The sequence below is a fragment of the Mesitornis unicolor genome, unplaced genomic scaffold (genome assembly GCF_000695765.1).
Source record: "Mesitornis unicolor isolate BGI_N332 unplaced genomic scaffold, ASM69576v1 scaffold1007, whole genome shotgun sequence".
Taxonomy (NCBI): Eukaryota; Metazoa; Chordata; class Aves; order Mesitornithiformes; family Mesitornithidae; genus Mesitornis; species Mesitornis unicolor.
The window spans coordinates 49,125-70,293 of record NW_010195599.1 but is presented as its reverse complement, the minus strand read 5'-3'; the positions used below and the strand labels follow the sequence as shown (position 1 = coordinate 70,293).

Here is a 21,169-nt window from a genome sequence, read left to right as displayed (position 1 = left end):
CTTTCCCTCTTAGACCCAGGTAACCTTGGAGCAAAATAAACGGAGAAGAAAAGCCGGGAAGTTGCATAAGAGAAGTGTAAAATTCCCAGGAAAGAAAGAAACCACATAGTTTAGCTATCAGGGCAAAGTCTTGAAAAATTGTAATTACTTCTTGTATTTATTTGTTAGTTTTCATTTATTTACATTATTAATATCATCATCTAGTTTTACCAGTTTCTTTTATTATGTTGAATGTCTTTTCATCCCAGGATCATAAGGTGGTAGATGTAGTCAGGAGAACGCTGCCTGCCAGCAGCACAGCAACGTTTGTTGTTATTGCAGCTATGGATAAAAATAAAAACTGAATGCTACAACCCAGTAGATACAGAAACCGTTAATCAGAAGTGAACTGTTTTGTTTCACTAACAGCAAATACAAGTTTCATGCACAGGCATTCAGATAACCCCATGTAGAAAAAGGACAGCCACAAGTTTCTTGATGGAGATTGCATCAAATTAAAGATCACGGGGTAGATGAGCTCTCTTAAGCTGTGAGAGCATTGGAAAGTCAACAAGCTCAGCGGATGCACATATTTGGCTTTGTTCTTTCTTCTGACAACAGGTAGTCCCTCCAAGTCTTTCTGTCCTTTTTCATCCAGTGATTTGGAGATTCCCCCTACTTTCTTCTACTGGAACGTGGAGGCCCTTGCCTGTGGCAGAAGCCGTGTTGTGAACTGCAGGTCATCTCTGTCCACAGCCTGTCCATCCTCTGCACACTTACCTCTTCTGGTAGCAGAGCTCAGGAGAAACTGTTGACCCCAGCAAGGGTAGGATGGGATAAGCAGGGACGTAGGAGTCTGAACGTAACCAGCCAGGCAGCCAGAGAGGATTCACCAGAGAAGGTTTTTGATACTGCCTTCCAAGATGCAGAAATTCTTCTACAGGTCAGAAGCTCAGTATCCATCTAACTGCACCTGGGAATCCTCTAGTCCAGGGTGGTTCAACATCAGCAACGCTCCAGTTTTGGACTGATCTTGTAAACCATGCTGGCACTGTATTGCTGGCTTCTGCCCCAAATTCCACCCCATCCACATGACAGGGGCAGCTTCCAGTCCCACCCCACTCCCCCGATGAGCAGGTGCTGTTAGCACTTGCCCTGCAAAGAGGCAGGAAGAGGCATTCAAATGTTAGCACAACATGTTACCCAAAGAGCAGCTGATCTGAAGAAAGGGTGGTAGGGCAGAGCTGGCCTGGAAGTTGACATTTGGACCATGCTAGGCCAAGCCTTGTATCTGACATAAAATGAGAAGAGGAATGACAGTAGTTGTGAGTAGGTATTGTCTTATCTTATTACCTGCCCCAGAGCACTGTGGTGTTTGCATCCCTTCAAGGGACTCAATATATTCACTTCCCAGCCATTCTGCATATGTCCTCTTCTCTTCTACCGGCACAATCTCAACAGCAGAATCCTTAAAGATCAAGTTTTTCCCTTGAAAAGTTGAAGAATCAAACATTTTGAATCCATTTTCATTGGTGCTATTTCCAAAGTAGACCTGAAAACAAAGACATCTTGCAGAATACTGAAAATACTAAGTGCAACATAGCTCTCATACAACACGAAAGACGATAGGAACTGTTTTGTAGATGAAAAGTTCACACACAACTGCACAATCTCTATTATGCATTTGTTTTTAGACGCTCCAGTAGATAAGATACAGAATTCTGCCACTGGCAATTACAAGAACACCATTTGTGATTTATTTATTTTTTTTTTTAGTTGCTGTCTAGAAAGAGCTGTATTTTTTAAAAATTCTTCTGCTTAAATATTGTTGTGTAATACAGGGTTTGGCTGCACAGGAGTAACAGAAATGACTGAAGCCTAGCATGGAGATACCCAGTACTGATTTTAAACTAGTTCACTTCAGTGTTGACAGGAACCCAGCTCTGGCAGCCATGCACGGTCTGCCCAGATGGTTTAGCCCTGTACGTGGCTGCAGCATAAATATATCCAGCAACGCTCTGCTGCATTCCTAGGAAAATTCCAGGATGGAAAAGTGTTAGCAAGTACTCTGTTTCTTGTAAACTTCAAAGTCATGCAGTTTGGGAAAATACCTTGAGCTCTACAAAAAATACTACTGAAACCAGTGGCTGGGCAAAGAGCTGCAATCCCTTGTGCACCAGGGTGGTTTTACTAGGAGAATTACACAGGCTGGGTATTACTTTCTCCATCCCAGTCCAACAACAGAGCACATCCTGCCAGTCCCATGATGCAGGAGACATAATAGGGCAGTATGGTCCTGTTGTCTTTATCCTTGGTCTCTGCTAGACCATGTGTAACTCCTCCATGTCATAAATGGGTTATTAATACCTGGGCTTTGTCCAGCAGTCCATATAGAGCAAACACGTTGGTATCTGGGTGAACCATAATGGCCTGAGCTGGCACCTGAGCCAGGTGACACTCAGCAAACTGGGTAACTTCTGCACGGGCGCCATTTGGACACAGTAACTGGAAATCACTGGACTTCAAGTTTTGGGCCCAACTATCAGTGTTCTTACCTGAAAAAAGAAAGCGGTCATTGAATGCTTTACAGCAGAAAGGTTATAGAAAAATTACTGAAATATGACAAAGAGATACGTAAAACTAAATACCATCTGTGTTCTCAAACACTGTCGAGTGCTTCACAAAGGCCACGTCCCCAGAGTCCTGTGCCAGGCACCTTTAGGAAATGAGAGAGAAAAATTCAATTAAAAACGTTTTTATGTGAACCACATTTTTTGCCCTAATAACTGATAGGTTTGCAATTCAATTCTTCTTAAATACATCCTTGCAAACAAATGCACTGGACCCTAAGGTAATAAGCAAAACCAGAGAAACGAACCATCTTGGAAAGATGGAAAACCAATGTCTTTGCAAAGCATTAAAAAATATCCTGAATTACAAATTTTAAAAGAGCAATACAGCAGAAAAATTTGATTAAAAACAGCATGAGAAACAACAGGAAAGGCCAATATTAGATGAGCAAAGAAACAAAGGATATATTGTGTGATCCTCAGTGCAGTCTTCCCCAGCTGCTGACAGTCACTTTTGCTCTTTTTTAAGTCACGTACAAAGTATATGTCATTAAGAATTTTTTGAATAATTTGAGTTTATCAGATTCTGCATACGTGCGTGTGTGTACAATCACACATACACCTTTTTTCCCCTCTTTTCTTTCCACGTTAGAGTGACCTTGGTGCTCGGACAGACACTGCTTACACAGCGCTGTAGAGTGGAGATACCCAGTAACCTCCCTGCAGTTTCTAACTGTACTCCTTCAGAATGAAGTTCAGCTTCCTCTGATTTTCTGAAGCAGGAGCAGCCCAACATGTTAAGGCACCCTGTGAGTGTGGTATCCCGTTACAGAGAGTTTCAGGGTGAAGGTATAAAACAACACACCTACACCAGCCTTTGCTGTTGCCCGTGTTACACTGTGGTCCTGCCTAGCGCACGATACAACACGCACCACAGACTGGTAGGAGATCTTTGCTAGGCCTGAAATATGAAGTCAGCAGACAGAAGAAATACATGGCACTTGCTTCAGGCAGCAAGTAATACAAATTAAACCAACCTCAAATCGCTGTGCTAACAGAGAGATCTAACTTCCTACGTATTTTGGGTAGTGTGTGCTGGCAGAGCGTCTGGGGGTAATAGAGTCTAGTGGTGGTACTTTGTAGTTTATTCTACAAGTGTTTTCAAGAAACTTTTCATAAAACAAGATCATTAAACCCACCAATCAAGAAGAGGTAAAGCTGCAACTGAGCATGGTTTATGTAGTAAAAAATGTGATGGAAAAGTATCATTGCTAACAGTTACCAAAAATACGTGTACCTGGTTTTACATGAACAGTCACAATCAAAGTTCTTATCACCAAGTGGCTGACACTGTAATGCAGAGAACAGAGGACTGGGTGCTGTTGAGTGTATTCCCCATCAGAAAAGGCTGTTCCCAACAGATTTTTTTAGTACTCTGGGCAATTTAATTTGCCCCAGGAAGTTCACAAACTGAATGACCTGTCCTACCTCTAGTCAGGTAGTCTGGAGATATCCAGGGTTGAAGTAATCTGGAAATCTGAGGCTGAATTTAAAGCTCATGTCAGCCACGTTCCCTAACTCATTCTTCTTTCAGAGGATCACCCAAGTATCACAGCCACGTCCATTCCTACCTTGTGACCCTCCATTTTTCACCCAAATCCTAACCTTTTAAATACCTAAAACTTTCCACACCATTTGATGAATTAAACATCTCTAATAATAAAAATAAGTAATAATTTACATATAAAGTTTGGGCTGTGCGTGCATTATCATCAAACGCACAACCTCAGAAGATGAGCAAGGCCCATACAGCCTGTAACAGCATTTGTTGCTTTCTCACTAGGTGACTGGTAGCTAGCGCTGTTAATCCATGCAGTGCAGCAGAGGATCTGGAGCTCGCCTGCGAGGCATGAGCCCCAGCAGAGCAGATGGACAGAACTACACAGATTTGCAAGAAGTAGTTCTCTAAGTCTAGCACTTCAATAGTTGCCAGGCAGCTGCTGGTGAAGTCTCCTCCCCAAAGGGTTCACTGCCAGCTCTGTTACATGCACCATTACCTTCAGAGGTGAAGGTCAGGAAAAGGAAATGCTACTTCTGTATCTAAGAGTTTCACAGTCTCTGGGTACGGCTCCATATGTAGATGTCTGCTGTTACACAAAGTAGTTATTCAATTTTGTCCTATTTTGCCCCTGTACCTTTAACACATCTTATTTTGAAAAGGATTTGACATTTAAACATTGGCCACAGTTGTTTATGCTGTTCAGAAACCGACCTTCACGTACAGCCACCCATGAGTAAGGACAGTGAAGACCCACTCCTGGCTCCCCATCACTAGCCTGCCACTCTCAGCATGGACTTACAGTAGCCAGATTCTGGCTACTATTTGCCTGCTTCCCTGCTCAAGCTCTTCATGGATGACACGACCATTCAGGGTGACAGACTGTCACACCAGATTAAAGCAAGATGGGACACGAATGAAAATCCCCTTGGACCTCACTAGGTGGGCGACTATTGCTCTGTAAACAGACATGGATTTGGCTGTTGGTCATTTGGTTGGAAGCCAGAAAACTGGCAAAAGCCTTTGGTACCATCTAATGTAAAGCCTTCTGATGTACTTGTATTGCTGAAGAAGTCTGCAGACACATGGCATGTGCCATAAATGAAGTGGGACATCTAAGCGTAGGAACAATAACCACCTTTTGCTGACTGGGATGGAAAACAGCTCCTCCTTGGATTCTGACAAGCTGACAGACTAAATAACAACCGTATGCATTAATTACCTGAAGGCTCCGCTGTAGCTGTAGTAACGTTCTTGGCTACTTGCACTGCATTTATTGTTTCCACTATCATCCCCAATACACAGCTGACAGAGCTTTGATGGGTAGTTGTCCTGCTCAGCTGAAGGCACGCAGCTGGCGGAGAAAAACTCACTCACAGCTGGAGAAAGACAAACCAATGCAATTAGTGAAAAGCGTGAGCTCTTCACAAGAAAGGCATTTACACTGCCATAAAGTTATGGCCAGGTTTCAGCAGAACACTCGAAACGTGAGTTACAGCTGTCTTACTGGAATTCACAAACTACAACCTGTAAAATATTTTCAAAGCACTATTCAGCTGAGTATGCAATGAAACCAAAGAGCATCCTGGGAGATAGGAAACAGGCAAGCAAAATTCAAATCTGGAGTCCTATGGTGATAAATTCTTTACTTGTTGTGCTACATTGCTGCATTACTAAGTGCAGTTTGAAAATAAACACAATAAAATTCAGGCCAGGGATACATCATTTACTGCAATGATAACCCAGAGCTGGAAGTACCACCTAGAGGGGATACATCTGTATAGAAAATGTGAGTTTCTGTGACTATCCCATCATTGATCTCTAACTTGGGTCAATATCCTCAAGCAAAAGCCGAGATAGCCAGGTGTGAAACCAGGCTTTTCAAGACCATATGATAAGCGTAAAGTTAAATACAAAAAGCAATGGACTTTTCAAATGCATTTCTGAAAACCGAAATAAACTTGAGCAGTTTGATACACTGGAGCCCAGGGCTACCAGTGGGATGGCACATTTTGTGATAAAGGAAAGGAATACTTTTGTGTTACATGTAACATTTTCAGTGTGACCCCTCCATTAGTCTGCTCTGGTGACAAACTTAACATTTCAGATTACATTAAAAACACAACATCCCTTCACAAACAGATGAGCTTAATATAGAGCTATGAAATATCAACATTACTTCCCTACTGAAAGTTTATAATTAGACCGTGACTGTATTTTTGATAGCTGACTTACCTTGAGGAATATTGCAGTCTTTGGTCTTAATTACGCCCCTCTTAATTAGCATACCAATGGGGATAGTCCATCCAGCAGTTCTCCCCAACCCGGTGTGGCAGGACTTCTTGCCTTTCAGGTCACTGATGGTGAACGCATTGGACAGATTTCGTTTCACTACCACCACAGCGTAGTACGCATTGCTGCTGTCTTTAGCTTGCAGGAAACAAACAAACATAAACCAGAACACGTCACAACTTCCCTTAAGCGTTACCACAGCGTAATGATCCTCTACCCATTCATTTACACTTATCTGGTGCCAACTTCAACTGCACCAACAATTGGCTGCTCAGGAAGTATGAAAGTACACAATTACTCTTTACTTTGACGACTTCACAATGGTGCATTCACTTACAGCCTGTGTACTGGTACTGCTGTGTACCTGAGCTGAGTAATTGAGAGATAAACATAGAATCACAGAGCCATTTAGGTTGGAAAAGACCTGTAAGATCGAGTCCAACCATTAACCTGGCACTGCCAAGTCCACCACTAAACCACATCCCTATGCGCCACGTCTACACTGCTTTTAAAAACCACCAGGGATGGTGACTCAACCACTTCCTTGGGCAGCCCGTTCCAGTGCTTGACAACACTTCTGGTGAACAAATTTTTCCAAATACCCAATCTAAACCTCCCCTGGTGCACCTTGAGGCTGTTTCTTCTTGTCCTATTGCTTGTTACTTGGGAAAAGACTGACACCCACCTCGCTACACCCTCCTTTCAGGCAGCTGTGGAGGGTGATAAGGTCTCTCCTCAGCCTCCTTTTCTCCAGGCTAAACAAACCCAGTTCCCTCAGCTGCTCCTCATAATTCTTGTTCTCCAAACCCTTCACCAGCTCTCTGGACATGTTCTTAGTGCCTCAATGTCCTCCTTGTAGTGAGGGGCCCCAAACCAAACACAGTATTCGAGCTGTAGCCTCACCAGTGCTGAGCACAGGGGCACAATCACTTCCCCACTCCTTCTGGCCACACTGTTTCTGATATAGACCATGATGCTGTTGCACCTGGGCACTCTGCTGGCTCACATTCCGCTGCTGTCAACCAGCAACCCCAGGTCCTTTTTCACATGACAGCTTTCCAGCCACTCTTCCCCAACCTGTAGGGTTACACGGGGTTGTTGTGAACCAAGTGCAGGACTCAGCACTGAGCCTTGCTGGATCCCATACAATTGGCCTTGGCCCATCGATCCAGCCTGTCCAGATCCCTCTCTGCAGAGCCTTCCTACCCTCGAGCAGATCAGCGCTTCTGCCCAACTCGGTGTCATCTGTAAACTTACCGAGCGTGCACTCGATCCCCTTGTCCAAATAATTGATAAAGGTTGTGAAACAGGACTGGCCCCAAAACAGAGCCCTGGGGAACACCGCTTGTGACTGGCCACCAACTGGATTTAGCTCCATTCACTACAACTCTTTGGGCCCAGCCATCCAGCCAGTTTTTGACCCAGTGAAGTGTACACCTGACCAAACCATGAGCAACCTGATTTCATTTAAGTCTGCTTTGAGTTGGAGAATAGAAAAGATGATCTCTAGAGGACCCTTCTGATCCAAATTCTTAAATGTTCTGGTAGCAGGGCTTTTTTCATACAATGAAGCTCTAGCAATTTAAAGGATTTTAACACTATCCTCAGCTGTGCCCTTCTTTGGAATAGTCCTGTATGTGGAAGTGCTTTTAACATCAGCTTTTATAAATACAACCCTCTGAAAAACAACATTTTGGTCGTTAGACGCTTAGCAAAACTGCCAGTTATTATTATGAAGGACAGATAAAAGTTGCCACAAAGTCACTGTAAGAACCCATTCCATACTTATTTCCTCCTCTATCCATGATGTGAGTATAATAATTCTCATTTCCTTTGAAAACAGCTTTCCTAGCAAGTCTAGGGAACAGAGACTCTGCTTTTAGAGCTGTTTTCAAACAACCTGCAAAAATAAGGTCTATATTTGTGTTTCCTGACCTTCTTACCAGAGTATCCTTCTCCAGCAGCTGGTACAAGGCCGTACGTCTTCCCAGCTGTGTAAATATCAGCTCCACCCAGAACTACAACATCACTTTCCTTTTTCTGAAAAAATAACATAAAATTTAGTATTTCTGTGAAATAACCCCCAAGGTACCTACCCTACGACGACGATAACGACACCTCTAGCATCATACCTGTTGCATCTCAAGGGGCAAGTCTGACAGCAAAAGAGCAAGACACTGCTAAAGAAAACTCCCCAGACCTGCACAAAGCATCAGCAGTGAAAAAGGGGACACGGGATTTCACACCTACAGGCTTGAGCCAGATGGGCATCAGTGCCCTCATCACAACTGAAGATCATCAGGGTGCAGGCCCATCCATACCGTGTGAGCTACAGATCACCTCCTTGAAATGCAGTATTCCTGCCGGTCACCTAAGTGCACGTATCTCTGATCCTAAGCATCCAGCAGAGAGCAGCTTGTGCTAATGTGGTTCATCGCACGTGGCTTGTAGCAACCTACCTGGATGAGCTCCATGCACTCTTCCTTTGTCTTGGCTGAAATACACTGAATTGCTGGTTTCAAATTCTTTTTCCTAAAGGCAGTGGCCATTTCACCACATTTCCAAATCTCCTCAGTGGATACAACGCACCAGTTCAGGCTTTCTGGCAATGCTGCACAAAAGTGGAAAGCAAATACTACAGTTCACTTTTTTTGGTAATAGACAAGGGAGGATACACACTGCCCACTGTCACATATGGACTAGAGAAATTATTAAAAATGTTTGCTTCTGTGTTTCCATCTCTCCAGCTCAGACCTACATCTGATGAGGAACCACGGAGCTCTCCAGATTAGTGGTATTTGCACACTGCAAACCCATCCAGAGTGAAGAAACAAGAACTCCTACAACTGCTGACAACTAAACACAGCCATAACGTGTTAGTTGGGTGCAGGAGAAAAGCGCCCTGAACATTGGCCTCCTCTACCTGACAGTCACTGAGCAATGCCCAGAAGAGAGAAGTTCAGGAATCGCAGGGCTTTGCCACAGCACAGAGCACACCTAGGAGACGCAGCTGCCATGACTGTTAAACTTCTTAAGGCAGAGATTCTTACAGCCTGTGTTTCTGACTTTGCCAGAATGTGTATCACATAATTTCTACGGTCTTCTGATAGTACAAAAGACCATAACACTCAAATAAGGATCAACTGAGGGTTTCTTCAGCTTCTGGAGGAAATTCTCTGCTGGGAACTAATTCATCCATTCCTTATAGACTACTTGAATATTTACACAGCAACACGTTACTATCTCCCTTTGTTAGCAGGTAAGATATGGGATACTAGGTAGCAGTAGCAGCTTACAGATAAATGTGTCTCATACACCAGAAAGGCTAGAAAATGCCTGCATCTTATAACACAAAGGGGGCCAATTTGCACAGGAAAATTATTCTGCAATGTGATACTGTTTCTAAGTCAAGAAGTGACCTTTCTCCATGCCCAAAGATCAGGCTGGCATCTTGCCATAACCCTCCAAAAGTCAGAAGAAATTAAAGCAGAGTAACGATGGTCTCTGTTATCAGCTATCTTTGTTCTTGGTTATGAATAGGAATCTAAAGACAACTTACTGTTGGGGTCGCAGCTCAGAGCTTGCATGGCATGAAGATACTCATCCCCCAGCCACTCCTGGTAGTTCTGAGCTGTGATTGCAATGAGCTCTGTGGTGGAGTCTCTGAACAGAAGATTCTGGGCACTGTAGGCTGCAGAGTCAAACATCTGAAACTTGGTGCCCACCCCATTAAATCTTTGCTGTAATGTTAAAGAAAGGGAAAAAAAAGAACCTGTCACACATCCCTTTACCTGAGATGTGTGGCGTTCCACACCCCTTCAAACCCCACAGAGCTGAAGGTGCCCAGATATCCTGTCATCAGTTCAGGCAGACAGGTGGGAGAACCCCTCTGAAATGCAACGCACAGATGAAAAAATGGTGTCCTACTTGTCCCTGGTTCAGAAGCTGGAAGACAATCGTCCCATCTGTGTCAGGCCGCACGACCACGGCACGAGCTGGGACGCGGGCCAGGTGGCAGGTTCTCCACTCCGTCACATCAGCTGTGCTGCCATCGCGGCACAGGAGCTTGAAGTCCTGGGAGCGAAGCCGCTGGGCCCACGGAGCAAGACTTCGTCCTGCAGTCAGACAGAACATGCTTATGGAACAGGCGTCAGGTGGGGCTGATGCTTCTGGCTCCACGTGCAGACGCACACGCGGAGCAGAACACACATCTCCTGAAAACTCTCGCCTTTGATCTGTTCCTGACTGCACATTATATCCTAAGCATCTACGTGGTCCTTTAGTCTCGTATCTCTGATAAGACAATCAACAGCTTACCACTTGTGAGACTGCACTGAACTGCAGCAGTATCAAGAGCATCCTTTAGTCTAGGATCACATGCAATGTATCTGTATCTGTATATCTATTTTCTTTCCCCTGTAAGTGACAGTCAGACAGGACCATGATATTAAAGTAATGTTATGCTCAAGGTAGATTTCACTTTCACAGTGCCATACAGGGCCAGCCACATAACTTTCAGCTAGTCTGCTGAAGTCCCTGTTACTGGAGCAGTGTAACAGTCCAGGTCTGCACAAAACTAAGAGTTTAGCACTCTTCAAGCTCTCTTTCCAGAAGAAGCTGAAACTTTTTACTGAAACTATCAGTCATTTTTAAAAAAACCCAACAACAACAACAACAAACCCAATAGAAGATCAGATGGACTTCTCTATCTCCTGGTGCATACATCTGCAGGTGCATCTGTTTTTGCTATTAAAGCATTTATTGCTGATTCCTCAATTCAAAATAAAACAAACATTTAACATTACACTGTCTTTACAGATACCATGCTTCAGACCTCGCAGCCACTATTCAGCAAGCTTCTGGATTACTCACCATCTGTGTTTTCAGGCACTGTGCTGTGCTTGACAAAAGCAACTTCTCCAGCATCTTCAGCCAAGCACCTAATAGAGAAATGCAACCACAAAGATGCATGAGGAAGCACAGCTCCCATGCACTGGGCACTGCCAGCTGACAGCCAGAGGGCTGTACGCTACTCTCCATCAGCCACAGACAGTGACCTATTTCCTTGTGCTGAGAGAGTTTTGCTCAAGGCAGAGACCAGTGGCTGTCAGAGCATGAAGTAAAGCACCACCGTCATTCGGTGAACATAGACAACATGTTCAGTGCTGCCTGGGACAAACACCATGACCTTCTTTGTCCAGGAGAGTTCTCTGTCTACGGCAGTCGCACAACCCTTTGGGGAATATGCAGAGAGGAGCAAATTCTGCCTTTCCTCAGGCAGTGCTATTATTTATGGACTGGGAGCTGCAACACAGCACACAGGCAGGAAGAAGGAAACTAAGGGAAAGATTGGTTTGCAAAAATGGAGGGCAGAGCAACTCGATAACTCAGTGCAACTGAGGCGAGATGACTGAAATAGCTGAGCAGGGCAGCAGTTCAGCTCTCAGACTCCAAGGGTCACCAGGCTTTCCTGGGAAATACACAGCCAGCTGAAACAAACACTCAGACTTGTGTCAACAGCTGCTGGACACAGCCAACAGCAACGGGATTTCCAAGTGCTAAACATCCATTTGGTTTTAATACTCAGGTATTAATAACTGAAGTAGTGGGTTCAGAAATACTTCTGGTCAGTCTCTAGGTTTAAAGCATGGTTGTCCTAACACAAGAGCAGATTTTCTAACAAGATCAACTGGAAGTTCTTTGGCTTCCATTTCCTGTCAGTGAGGCCAGGGCACAATGGCAATGGATAGAGCATAGCGATAAAAAAACGGACAGAGCCATGATCGTTACCTGAAAGCCCCACTGTAGTCGTAGTATTGCTCTTGGGAATTTCCTTCACATTTGTTGTGCCCAGCCGAATCCCCTTTGCAGAGCTGACAGAGGGATTTGGGATAGTTTACACCTTGTGCTCCAGGAACACAGCTTGCACTGAAATAGTCGCTTACAGCTAAATGTGAAATTAGAATGGTACCTTTTTAGCAACGAATAAACAAGATCCTACAAACCTCATTGTAACACCTCTGCACAGTACATCTCTCAAAACGTTTAGAAAGGAAAAGTCATTTTGTTCTTAAAAGATGGTTTCCAAGTTAAAGAAAAACAACAAACCCTGCAGTCTTCATCAGACCTATGTTATGTCTAGTCCATCTTACAAGGAGCATCAAAGCCAAGGGACAAAACAGCAGCTAGAACCACGCATTTCTGTCCACGCACAGGCTCCTAAGACCATACAGAAAGGCACTGCTGAAGAACAGATCTTTGCCCTGTGCCTCTTACCTTTTGGAAGGTCACATCCCATTGGTGCCAGGCGCCCACTGTCAGTTAGATAACCCACCGGCACATCCCAGCCTGCGGTTCTGTGGATGCCCGTGTGACACGAACGGACCCCCTTCAAACAGTTGATGGTGATGTTGGAGCTCTTCCTCACCACAGCCACGGCGTAATAGGAAGTTCCGATCTCTGCAGTGTAGGAAGAAAGAGAAGCAAGCAAAGTAGCCTCGCAGCAGCATTACAGTGAGGTACACTGACCTGGGGCCTCTTGTGGGTCCCCCACTCACAGGCAAGTCACACTGCTCATGTCCCTGGTGAGAACATGCTGACTGAGTCCATGTCCTCATTATCTTTTCAGTGTGAAATCACCTTAGTTAGAGGCCACAGGCAATCTGCTCTAACTTTGATGGTCACCCTGCTTTGAAAGGGAGGTGGGATGCAGAGGTTCCTTCCAAGAAGACATTTTCTATGATTCTATATTTGGATTTAACTGAAACCAATACAAATAATAGTAAAAAAATTATTCGCAAGTGTCTACTAATTTGATCTTAGTTTTGAAACAGCATAGCAAGTTGATGTCACTAGAGCATCACAGCCATAAGGTCATTCAATCTGACTTACTCAGATCAGAAATCATTACATTTCATTCACTTTTCTGAGATTTGAACTCATAACCTGACTCATGGAGATAGCCAGCTTCTGGACCATAAGGCCCATTTGGTTTTGAGAAACTGAAGTATAGTTGCTTCAGCAGGGTCATGATGTGGTTAACAGTGGTAGCAGGGGGACTGCTGCATGTGAGCCAAGTCCCACTTCTGAGGGTGGCTTGGCCAGATCCCACTAGGACCCAGCTGAAAACCAAATCCAGCTCCATCTCACAACAGAGTGGTGGGACACTGCTGCCTGCAGGCTGCTTCCAGAGCTGCTCCTTCCCTTGGGTCTCTGAAAGTTACGGGGGACAACTTCCAGCTCTGAACTACTCTAACATGTTGGTGCTGAGCCCTTAGTCAGGATGACAAGTCACCACTGAATTCTTGTCTCTGCCTTGAAAGGAGCTCAAAGCTTAAGGACACTCAGATAAGGAGCAGAATCTATCACTTCCTTTCACAGAATCACAGAATCGCTCGGTTGGAAAAGCCCTCTGAGATCATCACGTCCAACCGTTCCTGTCTACCCACTAAACCGTATCCTTAAGTACCTCATCTAACCAATCTTTAAACACATCCAGGGACGGCGACTCCACCACCTCCCTGGGCAGCCTGTTCCAGCTTCTGACGACCCTCTCAGTAAAGAACTTCCTCCTTATCTCTAACCTGAAAGATTTACCTTCTTCCAGAAGGTAATGATACTGTTCAGGATGTACGGAGCAAGAGCTGCATACATACTGAACTCAGTATGGAGCAGAGAAGACAGTAAGCAGTGAGACAGTTAAAAAGCCAACCAAACACAAACCCAAACCCAAACCAAAACACAACCAAACAAACCTATGACAGGAACAGCTATTCTGACCTGTTTCAGGACAGACTCTGCCACAGCCCTGTGCCTCCTGTTTCCCCCACACATTGTGTTACAGGCAGGAACATCCAAGAGGGAACCCGACCATTACCTACTGCTTGGAATCTTCAAGAGGAGAATCCCAAAATAAAATGCAAAACACAAAAAAAATGTAGAAGAAAAAGCTCGCATTAAGTAATCTCAAAGTTCTTAGTCAGAATATACCTTGATCGTATACTTCCCCAACCACAGGTTTCAGACCATGCTCCTTTCCAGCCTGGTAAATCAAACGGCCATCCAGGGTCACTGCATCTGCCAAACCATCCTGTGCAGACACAAGGGCAGAATACATGTTGAAGCTTAACTATCAGTATTTCTCAACAGCCAGAGGCAGAGTACCCATGAATTTAAGAGAAGAGGCCCCTTAATCTGCATTTGTGAGTTTTCTCCAAAAAGTTCTTTTGAGGGCATTCAAATTTCTGAAGAATTTTAGGATTTTAGAACTTCTAAACTGCCTCCATTCAGAAATTATCCAGAAACCAGTCCTGGACCATGATGGCCTCACTCATCTTCATAGTCCAAAGGAATCTTAGAAATGGTGATGAATCTCAAGGCCCATCAATTTGGAGTTTCACTCATGTCTACAGTTACTGCCTCAAAGCCTGAAGATTGAAAGTAGATATATTTCTGAGGTCATACACAGATAGTTTGAAGTAATGTCTTCTGGGGCTGCAAAATCTGAATGCCAAAGTGTACTCAAAAGCAACCTTAAAGCAACCTTAAAGCATGCATTAACATCTTTATCAATGATCTGGATGAGGGGATCGAGTGCTCCCTCAGCAAGTTTGCAGATGACACTGAGTTGGGAGGGAGTGTTGATCTGCCTGAGGGTAGGAAGGCTCTGCAGAGGGACCTGGATGGGCTGAATCCATGGGCTGAGGCCAATTGGATGAGCTTCAACAAGGCCAAGTGCCGGGTCCTGTACTGTGGTCACAATAACCCCATGGACGCTGCAGGCTTGGGGACGAGTGGCTGGAAAGGACCTGGGGTGTTGGTGGACAGCAGGATGCCCATGAGCCAGCAATGTGCCCTTGAGCCAAGAAGGCCAATGCCATCCTGGGGTGTATGAGAAGGGGTGGTTGTAGGGCAGAGAGGTTCTCCTGCCCCTCTGCTCTGCCCTGCTCACACCACATCAATAGCTTGTATATAAATAACAGAAATAAATGCCTACTGTTGTATTTAACATGAAGTAGTTTACAGGCTACAGGCCTCTCCTCTAAATGCACACAATCACTGCTGAGGTGCAATAGTACAGCAATAGTGTGGGTATTTATTATTTTATTTTTGTAGCCAGCATTTCCCAATACATTTAGCAAAAGCACGGGGTTATTCCATATATGATTTTTCGATCAGTACATGTGCAATAGTAATATACTGTTATTTCTTTTCAGAGGAACTTAATTTCTGTGTCTCACAGCACTTGAGAATTACCTACAGAAGCATTTAAAGACCTGCTGAAAAATAGCTCTGGTCACACTAAATGTTGTCAGGTTCCCTAGTTTAACATTTACACATTTCTCAATTTTTAAACACCTTCAAAGAAAAAGGTTTTTGACTTTATCCGTGTGCTAACACATTCCCAAGACTAAGTCCACGTTACGCAGCCTCATAAAACAGCGTATCTCTGCCTCCTCAGCCATCGCGTCTCACTCCCTTTTTGGCCTCAAAGAGCAGAGTTCAGTGTGGATGTGGACTCAGGGGTTCCACACAGCCCTACGCAGAGCAGGCCGGCTTAAACACTTAGTAGATTATTAGCACAAGAAGAAAGGTCTCAGGGACAAAGTCTCATCTAAAGCCTTACAGTGAAGAGACATTTTAACAGAAAGCTACTTACAGATACTACCCACCCAGGTTTCTAAGGTCGGCTCATCAAGTTTCATAAGAATCTTAAGGTTTTAGACAGGTGCCTGCTGCTTGCAATGGCTTACAAATGCAGTTCTGTGTGCACTGTATTTCAGGAGCAGACACTCATCAGCCCTTCTAATAACCTGCTTCGCAGAGTCTAACAGGTCCCTCTGTGCAATTCAGCAACCAGCCAAGCAGTTTTAGGAACACCTGCCATTAGAAACCATGTCCTGTCTAATTCTCTAGTAAGATACCTGTATATCTATCTATCTTTATCTATCTCTCTCTCTCTATATATCTATGCGTTTGTGTGTGTATATACATACACATACACACACATACATATACATATGATGTCTGCTCCTAACATTCTTCAATACAGTCATGATTCCCTTGCTTAAGGACGTTATTTATCAAGAGGCAATGCAGTTGTTTCAGCAGTCAGACAACTCTTCTGCTTCTGGTGACCACAAATTACAAGTTACCAGTTTCTGAAATTCGTTTCTTTACTCTGGCCACACAACCATCTGCCTCATCTCCCTTCAAACTACGCTGCCAGGCCTTGTTTCCTGGCTCTGAACCTCTTGTCCTTGACAGGCTGCATCCCTACCACAAGCCTCCGATTTTTGGGCATATCTACACAGGATACACAGCGAATATTTATTAACACAGCCAGCCATCCTGCCCTTCCTCCACACTCTGCCAGTGGAGACAACCGTCATTACCTGCCTCCACATTTCCTCCAGTATCCACTTGTTGCCTCCCACCCCCTCTTAAGGAGGGAATTATTTTCCACACATCATTTTGCAAAGCCACATTTGCAGTCTTAAAAACATTTCCCAGAGCCGTGCTCCTTTTGGAAACTGAGCATGCTCTGGGCAGCTGAATTAACGCGTCTGGCTTTGTTGCCCTTTGCTCACCCTCCTTGCTGCGTTGTCTCTCTCTTGTACTCCGATGTTGGGAGATTTGACCTGGTTTTACACTCATCACAGCTGTATACACAGCTATTTCCCTGAAATGGGAGCTTGATCCAGACTTTATCAAAATACAATCTACTTACAGGCTCAGCAGCGCAGCTTTAACTACCGCCTGCATCTTATAGCTCCATCCCTTCTTAAACATCTGCTAAATAAACCTGACACGATTCCCAAATCAAAGATTAACATTTGCAAGGAAATATTTAAGACCTTTGCTGTGCTCCTAAAGAGCAGTCATATGTGACTACCCAAACAGATGACACAGGGCCATGCGGACTCTCAGGTTCATATGTACACCTTTATGGCTTTTTAAAAATATATACGCTTTTGACTTTCCAGAGACACGAATGCCTGACCTGGCTGATTATCCGACACTCACTGCAGAGCTGTGTACATTGCCACTGGATCTGGATTATGATTACAATGATGCACATGGGGAAATTAAACGAATGGCACTGCTGTCGCTCACAACTCACCTTGATCATCTGGGTACAGTTAGCAGCTGACCCCCCTGCTGTGCACTGCAGAGCGGGTTGGATGCCAGCCCCTCCAAAGGCCTTACTCATGTCATTACACTTGGAAAGCTCTTGCTGAGAGACAGTGCACCACCGGATACGCTCCAGGCTGAAAGCTGCAAACACAACACCGAGAGAAAATATTATAAAACACACGGGTGCGTTTGTAACAGAGCTTGCCATTTAAAGGATCCTGAAAAGCCAACCCCTCATTCCTTCCTCCTCCCAAAACAGAAAGAAATCGGGGCTCTTTCAACAGTGACTCTTTAGAGGTGCTTCCTATAATCATTCAGATAAATGAATACTGAACTTTTTTGAACTGGAAACAAGATGGGCTTAGAAACAGATACCAAAACCCAATGGCATTTGTTTCTGACATAAGAAATACGGGTACCATGGAATAGGTCAGGGTGCACAGACTATACTTAAAACCTTGCAGAATGCATCATCTTTTCTTGAGTCAAAAGTGTTTAAAAGTATTATTTTAAATGATAGGCTACAAAACCAAAGAGACGGTCAAATGACAACTCTGTCTCACTTAGCACCTGGAGTCCTGCCCCAGCCCCTTCCAGGCTGAATGAAAAACAAACCATCTTAGGTGTTCAAAAGCCTTGCCACTGGGTTTATTATGAAAACTAGAAAAGTAAACTTGTCCCTTCAAAGCACTCTTTCATAAGAAGCTGTTTCCAGAGTCCCAAAAAGGGGAGGGCGATTCCATGAATGAAAAGACTCAAGTTTAGTAGTGGAGATCCCACTGATCAGTGAAGAAAGGTGTCTTTCAGCAGGCCCAAATGCTACCCCGCTAAGCACCAAACACTTGGTTGCTTTTGCAAGGATATGCGAGTGGTGCAGCTGTACATTAAACACACATGCAAGCAGGGTTTATGCTGATAAGCAGATGGTTTTTGTAAGCAGAGGGCATCCCATTCTGTCCTTTTCTACAATTCTAAGTTGGAGCCTGCTGTAAGTTATTTGTCACAGGGTTTTCTGGAAACTCTAAGTGGCCCTCTACTTCCTCACCACTGTCACGTAGTTGAGACACCACATCTAATTTTGCAGGTTACAATTACTCCACCAGTGCTCGATAGCAGTCATGCACATCTTCTGACCTAGCGGCTGAAGACCAAACAACATCACTGACGCCATAAAAGTTGTTTTGCACCCAATGCTGAATGTTCCGCTGCCACTCAGAGCCAATTTTACTGCTGTCAACAAATGTGAAGTCAGACTTGGAAAGCTCACAGGAAGTTTTCATGGCAGCGTGTGCCCACCTCTGAGGTGCAGGAATTCTGAGAGCCAAGGCGGTGAGAGGAGAGGCACAACAGGGTCATGCTAAAAAGGCACCTCACGGAAACTTAACATCTACCTCATCTACCTGGGTGGAATTTTCACCATTAATTCCTTACAGCAGGAGGAAGAACCTAGGTTGTTATCAATAAAGGGGTTTGGGTTTTTCTTCTGCTAAATACAAGCAAATGGAAAGTGAATCTCAGCATGGCAGTATGCATGGCTAAGCGCCCTTCTTCAGCCTCAGCATTCTGGTTTTAGCTGTAAATCACACAGGAGAGAACGCATGAATTGAATGAAGAAATCATTAGCTGTACACACCTGTAACATGAATCAAAGCTCATGTGGCTCCGTATTACTGCCAAAATAGTGACACAACATGAATCTGTTGCTTTTTTCCTCACCTGTCTAAAAGAGGGAACTAATTTCTCCCTTTCCAAACTGCTGAACTTGGTTGTTACAGGAAAGCCAGATCCTGGGCAATTCCTTGTTTCCTTCCTTACAAGTGAACCTATTTGAAGTGGACTTGAGCACAGACAAGGTCTGTAGCTGCCCTCTCTTCCTACTGCCAACCAGGAACACCTCAGAACAGCAGGTCAGTCTCTGAACCCAAGTTTATTCACAATTTTGGCCCTTCTGTGTATCTGTATATACACATAAAGCATGAAATGGCAGGAGCTGGCAACTTCAAGGTCTTAAACACACACGTAGCTTTATCACTGGCAAACCTCTACTTAACTCCTTTGCTGAAAGTAACACTACTACATTGTGTAACATCTTATCAAAAGGCTATTAGTACAGCTATCAATACACTATCAAGGGCTTTCAACAGAAACAGTGTGGGGAAAAGAGAATAAACTGGTATCATTTCCTTTTGAAGAACTGCAGAGGGCTTCAGAAACACCATCTACACCTCTAGTGAAATTAAAAGCATTCGCCATTAGAATCTGGGTGTGACAGGAGAAAGCCAACATCACACAGAGCGTGGTAAGGGGAACAAGGCAATCACTTCTCTTTTCACAAAGTAAGTGTCATAGAACTGTTCACACTTATGAGAAACCATTGGACTGAAAGAAGTAGATTCAGTGCTGAGGAATACAAAATTGACACCAGTGAGTCAAGACACATACACGGCGTTCAGTATAGTTTTTTCTACTACTACTATTCTAGTTTTCTAGTCTTTCCTTCCATTTCTCTTCCTGGCTATAGGAGATCAGTTCTGAAGTGGTTCTAGTTTCCCTCCGCTCTCCCACCTCCCAAAGAAATCAATCCCAAAGACACCATGCCACAGCAAAAGTTCACGGAGGGCACTTACCAGCATGAAAGAAGAGAAGATAGAAGATATCTCTGGAGCTCTTCATGGTGAAAATTGTGGGATTTGTGCTTTTTCCAGCCTTCAGAACCCCCAGAGATCAAAGCTGCTGCAGTTTTGCTCTCCAAGCCTGCTCTTCGGCAAATATCAGCAGTGTTTTATTGCAGGTGCACTTTGTTCAGCAATTTATCTTGCTTATCTTGGCACACATCACCTCCTAATAACTACATGGAAACAAAAGTCTCCCTCTCTTCGCATCGCCTCTCAAAAAAGTTCAACTAGGAAATTGCAAAATATCTGAGGCACCCCTGAGGTCGATACAACTTTAGCACCACCTACGGACCTCAATAAACAGCTGCACACTGACTCACGGCGTAAGAAACCTTTATTTTGAGTTCTATGTGCGCCCTCTGCGCTGGGGCTCAGGAAGCAAAAGTAGATTCAGGCTAAACCTTTATCTGACAGAGCTGATGGCCGCTTTTTTGCCACATTCTCAGCGCTGTCATGAATTTCATAGAGCCATAACAAGACACCCAAGCTTTTACAATAGGAAAGCCTGTACACTCTGCAGGTGGCACAGTGTGTGCTAAGTGCACAACTCCTGAAATACAATAGCAAGTGCTATGAAAGAGCTGAAGTGGTTTCATTTCTTTAATGTTTAGGAGAAGACCCAGGAAGGCTCCTCTCTCCCAGAAGGAGTAAAAACTGCTGACAAAAGCTCTGTTAAAAGCTGCTGTGACTTGTACAGTAGCTTTGCCAGAGCAACACTCATTTGTGCTGCCCCTTTCTTCATTTCTCGTCAGTCAATGAACTGCAGCTGCCTGTAACACTTTGTTCATAGAAAAGCCACTTAATGCTGCTTTGCTCTGCTGACTGCTGCTTCTCAGCTCAGCAGCCAGCGACCAGAAAATGAACAGCTCTGCTCAGCCATGAATCCCCGTGCACACGTCTTCATCACCTTCTACCAACAGCATGCACGAACACAGCTGTATGCATCCTTCAGAGTCCAC

General features: G+C 44.3%; 1 protein-coding gene across 1 annotated transcript; it reads right to left on the bottom strand.

The window, feature by feature from the left end:
• Nucleotides 1-250: 250 nt before the first annotated feature.
• MFI2 (antigen p97 (melanoma associated) identified by monoclonal antibodies 133.2 and 96.5) lies at nt 251-20,208 on the bottom strand. Its single transcript, XM_010188169.1, has 16 exons — nt 20,163-20,208; nt 17,522-17,676; nt 14,389-14,488; nt 12,676-12,858; nt 12,190-12,346; nt 11,272-11,339; nt 10,327-10,514; nt 9,959-10,139; nt 8,859-9,010; nt 8,343-8,439; nt 6,343-6,537; nt 5,330-5,486; nt 2,628-2,695; nt 2,347-2,534; nt 1,333-1,531; nt 251-321 (listed from the first exon to the last, which is right to left on the bottom strand). The coding sequence occupies exons 1-16, from the start codon at nt 20,206-20,208 to the stop codon at nt 251-253; spliced, it is 2,205 nt and encodes a 734-aa protein (XP_010186471.1).
• Nucleotides 20,209-21,169: the final 961 nt, after the last annotated feature.